The sequence below is a fragment of the Mustela lutreola genome, chromosome 1, assembly GCF_030435805.1.
Source record: "Mustela lutreola isolate mMusLut2 chromosome 1, mMusLut2.pri, whole genome shotgun sequence".
Classification (NCBI taxonomy): domain Eukaryota; kingdom Metazoa; phylum Chordata; class Mammalia; order Carnivora; family Mustelidae; genus Mustela; species Mustela lutreola.
Window position 1 is genome coordinate 179,482,704 of NC_081290.1, and position 20,685 is coordinate 179,503,388.

The 20,685-nt window shown below is 38.5% G+C and overlaps 1 protein-coding gene across 2 annotated transcripts in view; it reads right to left on the minus strand.

Moving 5' to 3' along the window:
- Positions 1-20,685, minus strand: part of GUCY1A2 (guanylate cyclase 1 soluble subunit alpha 2) — a 332,057-nt gene that overhangs the window by 59,298 nt on the left and 252,074 nt on the right. For both annotated transcript variants that reach the window (XM_059179573.1, XM_059179572.1), the window contains exon 7: positions 11,303-11,457. In XM_059179573.1, the coding sequence (XP_059035556.1) occupies positions 11,303-11,457 (155 nt within the window). The remainder of the gene's footprint in view (positions 1-11,302; positions 11,458-20,685) is intronic.

The following is a 20,685-nucleotide window of genomic DNA, read 5'->3' on the forward strand; positions in this document are numbered from 1 at the left end:
CCATTACTGGTTATAACAAAGATGACTTATTTGGGAAAAGTCTAAAAAATGAAGACTTATCATATAGAAGCTATAACTTCGATTTTTAAAACTTTATTCCTTATGTCTAAAAAATTTTGAGCAAATACCCAATTTTTTCTCCAACTCTTGTATAAGAAACTCAGTTTGTCTGATAAGAAATGTAAAGTGACTTAAGTAATTACATGTAAGTAATAATATTCATAGGAACACACTTTGTAATGGTTAAAAATTAGGAAAAAAACAAAAGTTGATCAACAGAGGAACAGACAAAAAATATTAGAATATAATGGAAAGTTGTATAATAAAATGATGAACAAGTCTCATCATAGTACTGAACTTAAACATACAAATTTTTGTTTAAATAATAACCAATGTTAGAGAAATTTTCCTATAGTGAGATATCACATAGAGATTATAATACATAAAATTCTATTGTGTTTGAGAAAGTTAATGCATAGAACAGTAACCTTTAAACACACCAAAATTATTAGGGTGTTTGTCACCATGGAAGGCAGTAAGAATTCCAAAGGCTGAGGCAAATATAGTATTAAACCCGCACTGGTATCATGGGTATTACTCCTGTTGATTTTTAGTGCTTCAAAATATTATAAAAGTTCATTGATTTTAAAAAAATGCTATTTCAGGCAAAATGTATTTGGAATGAACAATTTAGAAGATTATTTTAGTTATCATATGTGCAAATAATCTATTCAGTGTTTATCATATAGTCTTACTAAAAATAAAGTCAGTATAAACCTCTCTGAAGATTTGAAGGTAATACTAATATTTCAGACAATATTGGATAGTCTATGGGATTTAATTCAGGAAAGAAAACTGGAAATTTCAAGCTCTCATGAGCTAGACTTTCCATTTAATTTTTCAAATTTCCATTTGCTTTAAAAAAGTGCAACCTGCCTCTTTATAGAGAATGTCCCCAAGAATTCAATCCTGGTGTTTAACTTGCAGGTTCCTTGGAAAAGGGAAGTACATTCTGTACCTGCAGCAATGAACAGAGCAATTACCCCCAACCGAGCCGTGCGGGTCAGCATGGACTGAACCAACAGAAGATACTCAGTCACAGCAAGATCACGGCCAGGAGTCAAGGCGCATTGTTTTTAGTGGTGCCCGGATCTATATGGAAGTCAAAGGTCAGTGAGGCCAACTGCTCTTCCGAAGCGCGGGAAGACAAGCAGCAACAGTAAAAGGATTCGGCAGTATCCTTAAGCTGTGCCCCATCAACGCAGTGGGGATAAGATCACCTGCGCTCAGTCAGTGGAGAGCCGGCCCCTCTGCACGCCCTGAGCTGGCTTCCTTTCCACAACCTCGGTGAATTTTAAGGCACAATCTGGTCAAGTCACTCCTCTGTTTAACAGTCTTCAATCTTCCATACTCCTCAGTGAGGTGCTCAATAAGGTCTTCAAGCCCGAATCATTTCAACCATTGCAGGCACCAGAACATTGCGTTGTGTGTCGTTGTATGTCGTCTGCCCCCGCCCAACCCACAAACAAACCAAATTAGAACCAATTTCCATGTCCCCAGGCACCTGGGGGCTCACTCGGTTAAGCCTCTGTCTTCAGCTCATCATGATTCCAGGGCCCTGGACTGAGTCTCCCTCTGGGCTCCTTGCTCAGCAGGGAGTCCGCCTCGCCCTCTACTCCTCCCCCGCGCTTGTGCTCTCCCTCTCAAAAAAATAAATAAAAGCTTTAAAAAAGAAAGTCTTCAGTATCTTTTCTTGCTCTTAGGCTGAAAACTGTTCCCACGACCTTCCAGCATCATCTCAGCTCCCTCTTGCTCTAATACTCTAGTTGGGGTTACTTCCACTCAGCGCCCCTTGACTGTGATTCACTGTCTGGCGGAGGTGCACGTATCACGCCCATGGTGATACACGCTCTGGTCTTGCCCATCAGGGCAGGGAGCCTGCGCATGCCGCTCGTCACTGGTATTGCAGGGCCCGTCACACTGCTTGGAATACAGGAGGTTCTGAACAAGCGTTTGTTGAAAGAAGGGAAGGAGGGGGGAACGCAGGGAAATAGCAAGAAAAGGTTTGCTTTTTAATTAGGTAAATGTAAAAATATTTTTATAAAGTATTAATAGGAATGACATGCTTGGGGACCAATCAGAAAAAAATACCTTTTCAAATCTGAATCTGTCTGTCCCCGGCTCTGTTTGGTTTGTTTGTGGGTTGGGCAGAGGCAGACGACACACCACACAATGTTCTGGTGCCTGCAATGGTTGAAATGATTCGGGCCTGAAGACCTTATTGAGCACCTCACTGAGGAGTATGGAAGGGGCAGGACGCGGGGCCTGTGTGGCTTGCACAGAGAGGGTCTCCTTTCTGCTCACGTGTAAACAAAGCCATCCACAGCCATCGTGTCTCAGCTGATGGCGGCATGAACTCCTCAAATAGTTAATTCATTCTTTCCATGTCATTTTTTAAAATAGAAAAATGTTAACATGGGAACTGTCAGATCATCTGTATTATGCCCAGAATTGTGTTAAAAAAAGTGGAATAAGTTTAAAAGAGGCAAAACCCTTATATAAATACCCTCTAACTGACAGGTAGTTTTTAAGCAACCTGCAGTTCCCTTTCTCATCACCTCAGAAATCTAGATATCTTTCCTCTGGGAGTAATTTTCTCTCTAGATATATAAAAATTTTCAAAAATCACCATTATTATCAACTTCTATCTATATATACAAATTTCTTTGCTTCTTTTTTTTAAGATATAATTTTAAAACTCAAGGGACATTCAGGATAGACTGAAGGGTAGGAGGATCCTGAGCTCACTCGGACCCAAGGACACACTGAGGTAACAGCTGTATCTGCACTACTAACTCTGGAAATGACCAGAAGACTGACAGAGCAGACCCTGCACAGTTAATCCTCAAGGAGAGGCCACACTGAACAGGGCAGGAGGGGTGGAGATGCAGTTGGGAATCCAACTCCCAGCAAGACTAACTACCAACGGAAGGGGCATCACGACCCGGAGAGCAAGAGCAAATGGGGACCCCGCACTTCAGGAGGTAGCAGAATGACTCACCCTGAGAAACAACAGAGAAACAGCAGTTTGAAAAGAACTTGGGGTTTATGAGAAGGAGACTTATTCACTAATCCCAGCTACGTTCTGCATGGGCAGGGATCTTAAAGAGATTTCTCCGAGGAGGAAAGTGCTGGTGGGCGTCATTTTTCTTCCCCTCCCCGAGCCTAGGTCGCTGGACACTTACAGGAGCCCAAACCAACACTTTCTATCCACATTGCAAGAGTCGCATACCCAGCCCCCCAATTCCCTTTGTGGTCACCACAATTCAACCCACCAAACTTAGCAGACCTGCCACACTTTGTAAATAGCTCCAGCAGGGGTCAAGGCCACTCCCACTGCTCTGGGGAAGGGGTAAGATGACCTCTGTATTCCAGCATCTTGGTCTCACAGCTGTCTGCAGAGGCAGTAAGCCCCGCCATTCAGGGTGCCAGCAGCTGTGGCAGAGATGCTCACACACTGATGAGAACTCTCAGGCTTCCAGGAAGCAAACCCTGCCCTTTGGTACTATGTACAGTTCTGGCAGAAAGCCTAGGTGCAGACACTCAGCCCGACTTCGAAACTTGCCCACTCATGGGCCCACAGCAGCCTCGAGTCTCTCAACGGCGGGGAAACTAAACACCGCGCAGTGCCCCGACACTAGGTAGAGCAGGTCATTGTAGCAGGCTGGGCTAGAGGCAATCGTGGCTCAGCCACAACGGAAAGGACATGTGGCCCACAAGGGCGACACCCCTGGAGCACCTAGTTTGGGTGACCAAGGGGATATCCCTATAGGACACCACAGGGCCTCTTCTACACAAGATCATTACTTTAAAGACCAGGTGACATAACTGACTTCCCCAAGACATAGAAACAAACACGAAGAGTCAGACAGAACAAGGAGATAAAAGAATATGTCCCATATGAAAGAACAAGAAACAGTCACAGTAAAATAACTACATGGATCAGAGATTAGCAACGTGCCTAATACTGAATTCCAAGCAGTGATCATAAAGATAGTCTCTGGATTTGAGACAAGAGTGGATGGAATAATGAGAATGTCAACAGGAAGACAGAAATATGGAAAAAAATAACCTCTCAGCAATAAGAAATTCAATTAATGGAATCAAAAAATTGACTACATGGAATCAACAGCAGAAGAGTGCATCAGCAATCTGGAAAACCAGGTAATGGAAAGCAACCACGCTGAACAAGAAACACAAAAAATATTAATAAATGAAAAAAGTTAAAGGAGCTCAGCAACATCAAGTATAATAACATCAGTATTATAGGGATCCCAGAAGGAGAAGAGATAAAGAAGGGAAAATAGGGGGGCGCCTGGGTGGCTCAGTGGGTTAAAGCCTCTGCCTTCGGCTCAGGTCATGATCCCAGAGTCCTGGGATCGAGCCCCACGTCGGGCTCTCTGCTCTGCAGGGAGCCTGCTTCCTCCCCTCTGTCTGCCTGCCTCTCTGCCTATTTGTGATTTCTCTCTCTCTGTTAAATGAAGAAAGATACAAAGAAAGGAAGGAAGGAAGGAAAAGAAAGAAAGGCAGGCAAACAGGGATGCATGCCTGGGTGGCTCAGTCAGTTAAGCATCTGCCTTCGGCTCTGCTCATAATCCCAGGGTCCTGAGATCTAGTCCTGCCTGGGGCTCCCTGCTCAGCCGTCAGCCTGCTTCTCCCTCTGCCTGTTATTCCCCCTGCTTGTACTCTCTCTATTTCTCTGACAAATAAGTAAATAAAATCTTTTTAAAAAATGGGGTGGGGGAGAAAATTTATTAGAAGAAATAATAGCTGAAAACTCCCCAAATATGGGGAAGGAAACAGACATCCAGGTCCAAGAAACAGAGAACCCCTAACAAGATAAACCCAGTAGGTCCATACCATGGCAAATAACAAACAAAACAGCAAAAGCAATGATCAAGTATCTTACAGCTACAATACAAAAACATACAATCAAAATGCGAGGGAAACCCCATAAGGCTATCCACAGAAACTCTGCACACCAGAAGAAAGTGGCAGGATAAATTCAAAGTGCTAAAGGTTAAAAACAAAAAACAAAAAAAACAAAAACACAAACACCAAAAGTACTCTATCCAGCTAGACTATCATCTAGAACAGAAGGACAGAAAAAGTGTTTCCCAATTAAAAGTTAAAGGGATTCATCACCAAACCAGCCTTATACAAAATGTTAAAGAGAATTCTCTAAGTATAAAGGTAAGGCCATAACTGGAACAAAATTATGAAAGGAAAAAATTTCACTGATAAAAGCAAATATATAGTAGAAATAGATCAATCACTTACAGTATTCAGGTTAAAACAAAAAAAGTGGTAATGAAATCAATCATATCTACAAAAATTCAAGAATACATAAAATATAATATCATAATCACAAAACATGGAGGAGGAATAAAAATTCAGTCCTTGCAGTGTGTTTGAACTTAAGGAACTGTAACTTTAAATACAGACCACTGCACACATAAGGTGTTAGATATGAACACATGGTAACCACAAATCAAAAGCTTATAATACAGATGCAAAAAATAGAAATTCAAGCATAACACTGTTCAAAGCCGTCAAACCATAAGGGATAGGAGCAAGAGAAGAAGAAACATAGAAGAACCAGAAGAACAACCAGAAAACAATTAACAAGTACATGCCTATCAACCATTTTCAATGTAAATGATCTAAATGTTCCTATTAAAACACAGAGGATGACTAAATGAATTAAAAAACAAGACCCATATGCATCCTGCCTACAAATTTCAATTCAAACCTACAAACACATGCAGGCAAAAAGTGAAGGAATAGAAAAACATATGCCATGCAATGAAAGTGCACAAAGGGTAGCACTTCTTGTATCAGACAAAATAAACTTCAAAACAAAGACTGTAGCAAGAAGCAGTGCAGGGCGTTACATCATGATAAAGGGAACAACCCATGAAGAGGAGGTAACAGTTTGTAAATACCTGCAGACACAACCCAGGAGCACCAAAATATATAAAGCAAATATTAACAGACAGAAACAAATGGACAGTAATATACTACTACTTGGGGCTTTAACACCCCACTTACATCAACGGATCGATTACCCACACAGAAAATCAAAAAGGGAAGAGTGGCTTCAAAACTCACATCAAACCAGATGAACCTGACATATATAAAGAATATTCCATCCTCAAACAGCAGAATAAAAATTCTATACGTGCATAAGGAACACTCTCCAAGACAGATTACATGAGAGACCATAAAATAAGCTTCAGTAAATTTAAGAAAATTGAGATCATATAAAGTATGTTTTCCAATCATAACAGTATGATACCAGAAATCAATTATAAGAAAAATCCAGAAAAAAACCACAAACATGCAGAGGGTAAACAACATGCTGTTCAACAATTAGTGGGTCAACCAAGAAACCAAAGAAAAAAAAATCAAGGAATACATGGGACAAATGAAAATGAGAACACGGCAGTCCGAAACCATGGGATGCAAAACGGGATGCAACACAAGCAGTCGTAGGGAACTTGACAGCAATACAGGCCTGCTCAAAAAACAAGAAATTCTCAAAAAACCTAACTTTACACCTGAGGAGCTACAAAGGGAAAAAAAGTACAAACAAACCCAAGGTTAGAAGAAGGAAAGAAATAAAGATCTGTGCAGAAATGAACAAAACAGAGACTAAATGGACAATGTAAAAGATCAAATGAAACCAAGAGTTGGTTTTCTAAAAAGATCAACAACACTGAAAAAATTTTAGCCAGATTCATCAAAGAAGAAAGAGGATTCAAATAACATCATAAATGAAGGAGAAGAAATAGCAGCTGACGCCACAGAAATACAAAGTATTACAAGAACATATTATGAAAAGTTCAATGCTCACATACTGGAGGACTTAGTCAAATGGATAAATTCCAGAAACATACCGTCTTCTAAAACTGAATCAGGAAGAAATAGAAGATTTGAGCTGAGCAATTACTAGTAAGGAAATTGAATCAGTAATCAACAAACTCCCAACAAATAAAAGTTCCAGACCACATGGCTTCACAGGTGAAGTCCACTAAACATTTAAAGAAGAGTTAATACCTATTCTTCACAAACTGTTCCAAAAAATGAAAGTGATGAAAACTTCCTAACTCAGTCTACAAGGCCAGCATTATTGTGAGATACCAAAACCAGACCGAAGACACCACAAAATTAAACAAAATCAGTTCACCTCAGTGGCCCAGTCAGTTAAGGGTCTGACTCTTGGTTTTGGCTCAAGTCATGATCTCAGGGTCCTAATATCAAGCCACACGTCAGGCTTCACACTCAAGGTAGTCTGCTTGTGCCCCTCCCTCTTTTCCCCCCTTACCCTGGAAAAATGAAATCTTTAAAAAAAAAAAAAAGTGCAAAACAACCAACCAACCAACTACAGGCCAATATATCTGATGAACATAGATGCAAAAATCCTCAAATGATTATTACACCCAATGCAGCAACACACAAAAAATTATTCACGGTGATCAAGGGGGATTTTTTCCAGGTATGTAATGGTGCAAGTCGGTCAAGTATGATACATCACATTAACAACGGGATAAAACCATAGAGTCATCTGAAGAGATGCATTTGATATTTTCAACATTCTTTCATGATGAGAACTCTCAACAATGTGGGTGCAGAGGGAACAGAACTCGACATAATAAAGGCCGTATATAACCAACCCACAACTAACATCATACTCAGTGGTGAAAAACTGAGAACCTTCTCTCTAAGATCAGGAACAAAACAAGGGTTCCATTCCTGCCACTTTCATTCAACGTAGTGCTGGAAGTCCCAGCCATAGTAATCAGACTAGAAAAAGAAACGAAAGAGCTCCAAATTGCTAAGGAAGAAATAAAGCTGTCAGTCTTTGTAGATGACGTGTTACTATCTATACTATATACAGAAAACCCTAAAGAAACCACCAAAAACTATTAGAAATGATAAATGAATCCAGTCAAGTCGCAGGACACAAAATCAATATAAAGCGTGTCATGTCTCTATATGCTAGTAACAAAGTAGCAGAAGAAAAAATTAAGGAAACAATTCAATTTACAGTTGCACCAAAGGATAAAATACCTAGGAATAAATTTAGCCACACAGGTGAAAGTTCTAATCTCTGAAACCTACAAAACATTACTGAAAGAAATGGAAGATAAAACAAATGTAAAATCATAGCAGGCTTATGGATTTGAAGAATTATTATTGTTAAAATGTCTATATTATCCAAAGCAATATATAGATTAAATGCAATCTCCTTTAAAACATCTAGAGCATTTTTCCCACAACTAGAACAAATAAAATTTGTGAAGAACCAGAAAAGGCCGTGAATGGCCAAACCAATCTTGAGAAAGAAGAACAAAGCTGGAGGTTACACATCTCAGATTTCAAGATGCACTTACAAATCTGTAATAACCAAAACAATAAGGCACTGGCACCAAAAAAGACACACAGATCAATGGAACAGGATAGAACCCAGAAATAAACCTAAACGTATATGATTGATTAATAAGTAACAGAGGAGGCAAGAATATACAATGGGAAAAAGACAGAATTTTCACAAAACATTTTTGAGAAACTGTGTAGCTACATGCAGAAGAGTAAAACTGAACCACTTTCGTATATCACACACAAAAATAATCTCGAAATGGATAAAAGGCCTAAATGAGACACCTGAAACCATAAGACTCCTAGAGGAAAACAGAGAGTAATCTCTTTGCCATTGGCTTTAGCAACATTTTTCTACATATGTCTCCTAAGGCAAGGGAAAGAAAAGCAAATATAAACTTGGGACCCCACCAAAATAAAAAGTTTTTGTAAAGCAAAGGAACCATAAGCAAAATGAGAGAGTAACCTACCAATGAGAGAAGATATTTGCAAATGATCTATCTGATAAAGGGTTAATATCCAAAATCTAGAAAGAACTTATAGAACTCAGCATCACAAAGACAATCTGATTAAAAAATGGGCAGAGGACCTGAACAGACATTTTTCCAACTTTCCAAAGAGACACATGGATGGCCAACAAACACATGGGAAGATGCTCAGCATCACTCATCACCAGGGAAATGCCAAACAGTCCCCCCAACCAAAACCAAACAAGACACCCAGACACGGTGAGATATCACCTTATACCAGGCAGACAGCTACTATCAAAACGCTGAGAACAGCAAGTGCTGGCAAGGATGTGGAGAAAAGGGAAACCTTGTCACTGTTGGTAGGAATGTACACAGCTGCAGCCCACTGTGGACGATAATGTGGAGTTTCCTCCAAATGTTAAAAACAGAAATGCCATATGATCCAGTAATTCCACTCTCGAGTCTTTACCCCAAGAAAAAGAAAAAAGACTAATTCAAAAAGATACAAGCATCCCTGTGCTTATGGAAGCATTATTTACAATTGCCAAATATGGAAGCGACCCAAGTGTTCGTCGACAGATGAATGGATCAATACAGGGCATATATATGTGTGTGTGTGTATATATCATATATATGCATATATATTTATAACGGAGTACTATTCGGCCATAAAATAGAATGTGCTTTTGCCATTTGCAACAACATTAATGGACCTAAGTACAGAGGCCACTTTTAGGCAAACAGGTTTTAGCAATGGAATGCAGAAAGGACCAGAGTGACCACCTGGCTGACTACAGACAGGCCCATCAGGTGACCCCCCCCCCCCAACCAACCCTAAAACATCCATAGGTCCTAGCTGACCCATGGGTTACTTAAAACCAAGCACAGTGATCAAAAGAAGAATTCTATATGCCACCATAGCTCCTCAGTTTCTCTCTTTAAAAGCAGCCCACTGCCTTGTGGCAGACAACCCTCCTCTGTTGTCCTGCTCAGCACTCACTATGGGTATATTCAGTAAATATCTATCTCCTTTGTTCTGCCTCAGTGAATTCTTTCCTCTCCCCTGCCCCCAGCTTCCAGCTGATCATTGCCCCACATCTGGAGGCCCCCATCTGATTGGGAGACACTAGAACATATGACACTAAATGAAATAAGTCACAGAACAACCAATACCATAGGATTTCATTTGTATGTGGCACCTAAAAACCAAAACGAAGAAAAGGGACCAAAAAACTGATGCTTAAGTACAGAGAACGAACTGCCGGGTGCCATCAGGGATGTAGGTGGGAGGGTAGGTGAAATAAAGAGGATAAAGAACCACAGAGTCCCAATATAAAATAAGTCATGGAGATGAAAACTACAGCATAGGAAATATAGTCAATAATATTATAAAAACATTTTACGATGACTTATGATTGCACTTACCGTGTGAACACTGAGTAATGTATAGAATTGTCAAAGTAATTTGTTATATGCTTGAAATTAATATCACATTGTATGTTAATTATACTTCAATAAAAATAGAAAAAGAAAAAATATCAATGGTCATTATTTCCACTCAACAGTTTTACAATATGATTTCTTAGTTTCCAAACCACGGCACCAATTAGCTTGCAGAACAATGCCAAGCATAAAACCAAAATCTAACATACAGGAGATAGTCATCTTAATCTAGAAAAGTGCATCCTACCAATGCATTTATTCATTAATTCAACAAATATTTAAAGAGTACTTATATGTGTTACGCATGTTCTGCAAGTTCTGGGAATATAATGATGAGCTAGAAAAGACGTGGTCCCCGTACCTAGGAAGTGCAGTAACCAGTAGGTGAACGGACATCTACCAGGTACAAAATACAGATGTGTTCAGCTGTCAGCTGTGGGTGTAGAGTTGTTAAATATGACCTTTAAGATAGTTTGAAGTTTAACTCTTTGCCCAATATATATTTAACTTTAGAGATTCATTATTTGCCTTAATTATTCCAAAGAATAAAAGCAGACAAAAATGTCTTTTCTCTCTCATTCCCCGGACTTTTATAAATTTTGAGGAACATATGAAAATGTGAGGACTCTGGGTGTGATGCCGAAATCTCCAACACTTGCTCTCCTGTATTCAAACAGGTGTACCTCAGAAGAAGGGCAACTGTGGGAAATGACAAACCTATGTTTACCTCTCAGTCAAGTCAGGCTCCTCGTGCCCTCTCTCCTGGTGCGCATAAACATTTATGTGACAATTGCTATCTTTCAGACTGGGTGGACCTACTCCTATCACCTTAGAGAATGACATGATCAAAAACAGTATAAATAAATACAGGGTCTCACAAATGACAGGATGTTAGCTCAAGCCAAGGCCAAAGACAGGAGGAGGAGGAGAGGTCAGAGAACACTTACTGGTAAGTGGTGGGGCTGACGTTGATGCGCCGAGGGTGACTTCCTGATTCGAATTTGCTTGCCAGAGTGACATTATTTCCAAACAGGCAATATCGTGGCATTCTCACCCCGACAACTCCAGCGAGCACAGAACCCGAGTGAATGCCTATCCTCATCTAAAAAAAAGAAAGAAAAATAAAAAGAATATATTTATGCTTTCTTTCGGCATGCAGTTCTTTTAGTGAAAAGTAATTTTGTAAGCCACTGAACTTGGATCTCCTCAAAGACAGGAACTGGGCCTTGGCCATTTTTGTGAGCCTGATATCTGGATCATTATAGTGCCAATGAACATGAATACCGTGGAACCAATGAGTACATTAATTTACTACAAGAAAAAATTATGTTTAATTTGCTATATAAATCTGGTAATAAGTCAAATCACATTTCTTCTGTACAGAGTCTTTTGTAATATATAAAAAATGTATATTCTCCCTCTAGTTATTCTTATATACAACCCTATTTTTCCCTTCATAGAATTAAGCACAATTATAAATTATATTTCTGTTTATTTTGTTTAAATGTTAGATTGTCCTGAGAGAAGGATCCATATCTATTTTTTAATTAAATTTATTTATTTTCAGCATAACAGTATTCATTATTTTTGCACCACACCCAGTGCTCCATGCAATCCATGCCCTCTATAATACCCACCACCTGGTACCCCAACCTCCCACCACCCCCACCACTTCAAACCCCTCATTGTTTTTCAGAGACCATAGTCTCTCATGATTCACCTCCCCTTCCAATTTCCCCCAACTCCCTTCTCCTCTCTAACTCCCCATGTCCTCCATGCTATTTGTTATGCTCCACAAATAAGTGAAACCATATGATAATTGACTCTCTCTGCTTGACTTATTTCACTCAGCATCATCTCCTCCAGTCCCGTCCATGTTGCTGCAAAAGTTGGGTATTCATCCTTTCTGATGGAGGCATCATACTCCATAGTGTATATGGACCACATCTTCCTTATCCATTCGTCCGTTGAAGGGCATCTTGGTTCTTTCCATAGTTTGGCGACCGTGGCCATTGCTGCTATAAACATTGGGTACAGATGGCCCTTCTTTTCACGACATCTGTATCTTTGGGGTACATACCCAGGAGTGCAATTGCAGGGTCATAGGGAAGTTCTATTTTTAATTTCTTGAGGAATCTCCACACTGTTCTCCAAAGAGGCTGCACCAACTTGCATTCCCACCAACAGTGGAAGAGGGTTCCCCTTTCTCCACATCCCCTCCAACACATGTTGTTTCCTGTCTTGTTAATTTTGGCCATTCTAACTGGTGTAAGGTGATATTTCAATGTGGTTTTAATTTGAATCTCCCTGAGGGCTAGTGATGATGAACATTTTTTCATGTGTCTGATAGCCATTTGTTTGTCTTCATTGGAGAAGTGTCTGTTCATGTCTTCTGCCCATTTTTTTTTTATATGATTGCCTGTTTTGTGTGTGTTGAGTTTGAGGAGTTCATTATAGATCCTGGATATCAACCTTTTGTCTGTACTGTCATTTGCAAATATCTTTTCCCATTCCGTGGGTTGCCTCTTTGTTTTTTTGACTGTTTCCTTTGCTGGCATAAAAAAGACACATAAACCAGTGGAACAAAGTAGAGAGCCCAGATATGGACCCTCAACTCTATGGTAAATTAATCTTCGACAAAACAGGAAAAAATATACAGTGGAAAAAAGACAGTCTCTTCAATAAATGGTGCTGGGAAAACGGGACAGCTATTTGTAGAAGAATGAAATTCGACCATTCTCTTACACAGTACACAAAGATAAACTCAAAATGGATAAAAGACCTCAACGTGAGACAGGAATCCATCAGAATCCTAGAGGAGAACATAGGCAGTAATCTCTTCGATATCAGCCACAGCAACTTCTTTCGAGATATGTCTCCAAAGGCAAAGGAAACAAAAGCAAAAATAAACTTTTGGGACTTCATCAAAATCAAAAAACAAAGAAGCAATCCATATCTATTTCTCAACTGCTGAATATTCAGTACTTAGTACTGTACTTAGAGCAAAGTAGGCCCTCAACAGTAAATGATAAATGTTGATAAATTGTCAGAATTCTTCAACATTATATTAAAATGAAGTTAATGAAGTTAAAGAGAATTTAACCCTCGAGTCAGCCAAGAAGTATCTACTGAAAACCCTGGAAAATATATTAAGTGCTGTGTATTTTACATTGTGAATCTGATAAATATAGTCTGACCCATGCCTTCCATGTGCAGTTGGTATGTACTTAAATGTGATTACAGCAATGACACTGTATCTACAAAGTCTACACCAAAATAACTGAAGCTAATGTTGACCCAGTGGGAAATGTTATCCTTACTGCTAAGGGAATGTGGAAGAGAAGGAAGAGATCTGACCCCTAGATGCCTACTACCTAAGTGAAATGTCACCCTTCACCACCACATCTGCTTTTGGCCCTGTAGTTGTGAAGACAAGAAGTCATTCTGTGACTGACTTTTGTCATGGACTGGAGAGTTTAGTACTTATCAAGTGTTAGTAAGACAGGTTGAAACTAAGTTGATCTGGCTGGAATTCTTAATAAACCTCTTCATCTATTTTTTTAAAAATGATCCTAACACTAATTTGGAAATTCAACAGGCTAGGAAGAATCAAGGTAAATTTCAGAAAGAAGAAAGAATATTTTCTTACTTGTATAAATGTATCTAATTAGTACGTGGATATCATAATACTGGTGTCTAGACAGAGAAACAGACTAACAGAAGAGATCGCCCAGGAAGACTTCCATGCATATATAGGTGGTTGATATATGATAGGGTTGGCATTTCAGGTTAGTGAGAACAAGATAGTATTTCCATTGGGCTGCTCTGGATCGAATGTATCTTCATGTTGAAAAAAAAAAATTCCAAGTAGATTAAAGATCTTAATGTAGAAGGCAACTTTACAGCTTTAAAAGTAATTGTTTTAAGATAAGGGTCAATGTGCAGTATCAAAAATACTCTAAAACACAGAAATCCTAAAGAGTGTACTTTGATCAGTCTCTCAGTAACAGTTTCCAGGGTGAGTGATCCATATGGTCAGGAAGCTCTGTTCGGTCAGGGACCAGTTCCTTATCACCAGTTTTCTCCTCATGCTTGTCACCTATTCCTTACTGGGAAACCTGAAGCTGAATCAGGAGCACCCTCATGTTCAAACTCATAATGGGGCAAAATAGACCCTTCCTGCCCAGGGGAAAGGTCATGATGTTGCCTTTTCAGGTGATCTTCATTTTCCTTCTGTCTAAAAGAATTTCTTAAACAATTTTTGCATGATAGGTTTATGATGATGAATTCTTTTGGCTTTTGTACATTTGATAAAGTCTTTATTTTGTCTTCCTATCTGACAGATATTTTCGCTGGGTATAGAATTCTAGGTTGACAGGGTTTTTCCCCCATCCTTGCCATACTTTAGTATGGCATTGTCTCCTTTGCATTGTTACCTATGAAAACACTACTGCCATCCTTTTCTTAATTCCTTTATCTGTAAAAGATCTTTTTTTTCTTCTGGTTGTTTTGAGTTTTTTCTATTTTTTGCTAGTTTTGCAAAATTTAGTTTTGATTTCTCTTGATGTTGTTTTCTTCATGTTTCTTACATGTGGGGTTTGTTGGGTGTCTTGGATCTGTGGTTTTATAGTTTTCATCAAATTTGGAAGAATTTCAGCTATTCTTCAAATATGTTTTATATCCACCTTTCTCTCTCAGAGACTCCAAGTACATATCTATTGGGATACTGAAAACTATTTCCATGGTTGACTAATTTACTCATTTAAAATATTTTTTTCTGTTTATTTTGGATAACTTCTGTTGTAATGCCTTCAAATTTGCTAATCTTTTCTTTTGGAATGTCTAATCTTTTGTTAACCTTATTCAGGGCATGTTTCATCTCAGAAATTGTGTTTTTCATCTCTAGAAGTTCAATTTGGAAATTCTTTTTCAGGTATCAAATTACCTTTTGAACATATGGAATACAGTTAAAATAACTGTTTTAATACTTCACTAATTCAAACAACTGTGAGTCTGTTTCAGTTTTGATTGGTCTTTCTCATCATTATGGGTCATATTTTTCAGTTTTACAATACGCTAGTAATTTTTGGTTGGATGTTCGGTATCATTAATTTGACTTTGTTGAATGCTGGATTTTTTTTATATTCCTTTAAGATTTTATTTTATCTGAGAGAGAGAGAGTGAACGAGCACAAGCAGGGAAGAGTAGCAGAAGGAGAGGGAGAAGCGGACTCCCCGCTCAGTAGGGAGTCTGATGTGAGGCTTGATCCCAGGACCCTGAGATCATGACCTGAGCCAAACACAGACACTTAACCCACTGAGCCACCTAGGTGCCCCTATTTTTCATAATCTTGTAAATATTCCTGAGTTCTACTTAGGGATGTAGTCAGATTATTTGGAAATAATTTGTTCTTTTTGAGTCTTGCTTTTTAAGATTTGCTGGGCAAGGCCTGAGGAGTATTTCATGTAGGGCTTGTTATTCCACACCACTAAGGCAAGAATGGACCCAGTGCCCATGTTTTAGGAGGTACTCCCGTCTTACTGATGGGAGCAAGCATTTTTCCCCCCAGGTCCTGTGTGAATGCCAAGAACCTTTTGCTCTAATCCTTCCAGGTGTTTTTCCCTATTAGACTCAGTGGTCTCCTCAGATGCAAACAGTAATCAGGGCTGTGCAGAACACATAGGAGGCTCTGCAAGATCTCTGTGGGTTTTGTGCAACTTTCTCCTTGCCGGTACTCTGTCTGTGACCTCTGACTTCTCTGATCTCCCCAGACTCTCAGCTCTGTCTCTTCCACTCCAGGAGTTCATTGGATGCCTCCTGGTTTGCTTCTCCTTGCACCACAGCCTGGATGTTCCCAAAGCAATAAATCAGGGAAATCGTATGTCTCATCTCATTTGTTTCCTATCTCAGGGATCACTGCTTTCTACTGCCCAGTGGCCAGTGTCATACACTGTTCTACTATATTTTTTTCCTCCAGATTTTTAATCGTTTAAGGTAGAAGTATAAATCCAGTCTCTGTTATTCTATATTAAATGGGAGAAGTTAGATAATACTTTTTTTTTTTTTTTTAAGAAGCCTATCTTTCTGAAAAATGTAGGCCTGTTTCTGATAAGTTACTATCTATTTGGGTTTAAAAAGGTTAAAAAAATGCTGAGTAATAATAGTCCTTTTAATCAAGATAATTATAAGCCACCTTTCTCTAAAGTTAGCAAAGGATTTTGCAATATTATTATATTTCTTTAAGTTTCTTTCTGCTTTTACAAGACCTATTTATATTCAGCTCCCTGTGTAATGCAGGCTTGCCTGAAAAACACTCAGACCTCAGATACAAAGATTGTCAGTTTGGGCCTACAATCACTGTACTGGTCCCTTTAAGCAGGAGGCCCAAAGAAGTGAATATCACATTGACACATCTCACAGCCTCTTTATTCTGTGCTTTTTGTTTGAGAAAAAGACTCCATACCCCACACCAACTACATGGAAAGCTTATATGGTTCCACCAATGCTTCCTTTCAAAAGACCTGAGGGTTTTTTTAAACCAAATTATCAAAATGAGAATTATTATAACCTGAAAAATATTCATCATCAAAACCCTGATATCTTGGGGTGAGTGGATGGAGAAGTGGTCATTTAAAAAAATTATCTTTTAGAAGGCCACTGACAACATACACAAACATATCAACAACCACACAAAGAGCAGAGACCTGTTGTCCTTGTCTCTACCATATAATAAAATGAAATTTGGAGAATTATTTAATTGTGGAAGTAAGGAGATCTCATGGGAACTTACAAATGAAATCATCAGACTCTTTTAATTTGCATCTCCTCTGACAACTTATTGAGATTTCCGAGGAATTATTGCCTATCTATGGAAATAAGTGATTGCCTCACTCAGAGTATATCAAGAACATCTAGAAGGTACACAAAATAGACACATTTAATGCTCAATGAGGAATATAGATTCACTTTGAAGAGCTTTAACATTATTTAAATAATTTAACCACTCAGTACCATCAGCATCGATCTGCCCAGTACCTCCTAACTTTGTATCCTAACTAAAGGGGGGGGGGGCTGTGCACTAAACCAGGGGTCGTTACCTAGGGACATTTCCGCCCTTCAGTCAACATCTGGCAATGTCTTGAGACATTTTTTTATTTTCACCGCTGGGATGGGGAGCTGCTACTGGCATCTGCTCAGTCGAGCTAGGGATGCCCAGGACAGCTTCCCCACAACAAAGGATTTTCCAGTCCAAAGTATCAGCAGTGCGGAGTCCGAGAAAACCTGCACTGAACAGACTTCCAGCAACTGATACTTAGAAGACCAGCACACATGCAAAATAATAAATGCATGTATCAGATCAAAGCTTTGATGTGTAACACCAGACTTCACTTTTTAGAGGACACTTACGAAGAAGAAAAAATAGTGTTTGTCCTAGGGAATCACTGAAAAACACAGTAACTTCTGGATCTATCCTGAGGTTAGGATATCTGTTACCCCGCCTCCTGCACCTGTATGTGTGAAACACTACACAACCCCGGGAAACATCAAAGTCCCCAATTATCAAAAAATGCCATTATTCTTATAATACTGTACCGATCGTTCATTAGCTGAGGCACAAACACAACTGCATTTTTAGACATTTCTCCCACGACTCCTAAAAATAGAAGGCTTATGTAGTTCAATCTCAGTTAGCCAAAACTCCCTGGTTTAGTCAACAGAAATCTTTGGGTTGGAAGACAGCAACGGATTCATTAGTCTGGCTCCTCATTTCACAAATAAACTGAAGTCCAGAGGAGCACAATGAAAAAGAGCAATTAGCCCACAGTCAGCACTTCCAAAAATGGTCAGTTCTCTTCCCATACGCCACGGTACCCAACTACACTGCTTGCGGCATCAAAGGCAACGCTACAGACCCGTTTATAATTCAGTCAATACGTTTACTAATTCCCCAATGTCCAAATCCAACTGAAACCATGATTAACATGAGTTCCGAGCCAGCAAGTTATTAAACAAATACCAGTTTGTGTTGAAATAGTCCTATTTGAGCAAGACAGAATGTCCACATTCAAACAGAAGGTCTATAGTAAAAACAAAACAAAACAAAACAAAAAAAAACAAAACAAAACCAAGACTTCTGGTAGAAAATGCCAGTTAGCAGTTTACTCATGTCTGCATTTAAGTTTCATTCTTAGATTCATGTTGTTAAGATTTTAAGCTGTTAAAAATAGTTAATTAACTGTTTGAATAGTCAGGCCACTAAAATCATGATTCACATGATTAGGAAATGGGGAGGGAAGCAAGTACTTCATCCTTCTCCCATATTACCATGCATTATAGGTTTTATCATAAAATATTCCCTTCCCTAATAAAATGAGATAAGTGAAATTGATCTTCACATTTTATCATGTTTTTATTAATAATCACTATCTCCCTGACAGGAAAATACCAATTAATGTTTTAAATTCTTATTTTAAAGCTCAAGATTCTTAGGCAGAATAGAATCAACTCATAAAACGTAGGTAGTTTTGTTTTTTAAACAACTTCTCCTTGTTTACCCCATGTCCAAGAAAACAGGGAGAAATAATCTCTGTCGATATGTGGCATTTTCCCTTCTATCAGGGGACTCAGCCTCCAAATGGTGGTGTCAGGATGTCGCATTCTCAAGTCATATACTTGAACAAACAGCACTTTGGGCAAAAATGTCTTACTGTGTTTACTTTAAACATCACAGAAGTACTATTCATAGACAAATTTCAATTTACAGAAAATATTTGACCCCCTACTCCCCAAAAATGGCTCCCATCACCGGTATGGTAACCTATAACTTCAGACACAAGAAAGAGAATTACTTCTATAAAATAAAATGGTGACATTTCAAATAATAGGTCCTTTCGAGTTAGGGGAGAAAGTGAGTTTGTAATCTTGTTTATGTGTTTTTGAGGGGAAAGACAGGACCTTACCAGAGATGATTAGGAGGGCATGCCTGGAATCCTCCAACAGACACCACTGAACATGTTACTGGAGGCTGTGAAGGGGGTTCAGCAATATGGCCCAGCACCACCACCACTTATGATACTGTTACTGTGTACCGTTACTGTGTACCAAGAACCACTGTGATTATTTAAATACACTGGATGCCTAATATTTTAAATTTGACTGAACTTGTAGGAGAGTTATTATTAAATAGGCCTCTAAGTTGGATTTGAAAGTTGATCTTTGTGCAGAAAAAAATGCTTTAAGAATTGTTTTTAAAGAAAGAAACTGATTTAAATCAACTGACATATTTAAGTTAAATGTGCCTATATTTAGGAATACATATAATTTTGCAGTTGAGAAACACACCATTTTGTGCCAGAAATGTGGACAAGATACATCACTTAACATAGTATTGTAATTAAAAACATAAGGAACTGCTCATTATAATAACAAAAGCAGAATTAAAAGGAATATTTTAGAAATTTGAGAAAGTGATAGATACTATTTTCTACCAGCATTTGATTTTCATTCTAATATGCGGAAAATAATTCAAAACCTTTTTCTTTAAGAAACATCCAATCCTTGGCCGTCTATCCAGGATGCTAAGGAAACACTCTACTAATCATATCCATAACATTAACCAAATCATTGTATTACATACATCTTTACTATTTAATCACACAGATTGAAATTTATTTCTCATATCATAAAGGCATTCCTTGTTAATGGTTTCGTTTGTAACCAACAAAGTCTATAAATTGCTAAAACGTCAAAGCTCTTAGAAGCTTCTATTTTAAGACTACTACTAAAAAGTATTGCTACTAATTCTCTCTGTTAACTGATGTAAATCATTTACTGTCAAAATGCAGATCTTAACAGATAATCTGGAGCAAATTTCTAGTCTACAAGAAACTACAATATTGTGGACTCAAAAAAATTATTTTAAAAAAGCTTAAATATGTAGAAATGGGATAATGGGATTTAGCAAAGAATTCTAACAGCATGGAGTGTGTAATTATCAATTTATAAATTAAACCATCTAAACTATATTTTTTTATTTATTTCTATTTTTATTATTTTTATCTATTTATGTATATCTTATTCTCAAGACCAAGGACCAAAGTCAGCCAATAGAATTACTTTCCTTTCAACAAAAATATCCCGAAGTTTGAGTCCTTTTGATAGTAACCTGGGAAATGCGCAATTTCAAAGAATAGAAAATAACCCCTGCTTTTTCATACCTTAAAGGAATTATAAAATGCAACCTGAGGATCTTGAAGGGGCGGGGGGTGGGAGTTGGGGGAACCAGGTGGTGGGTATTAGAGAGGGCACGGATTGCATGGAGCACTGGGTG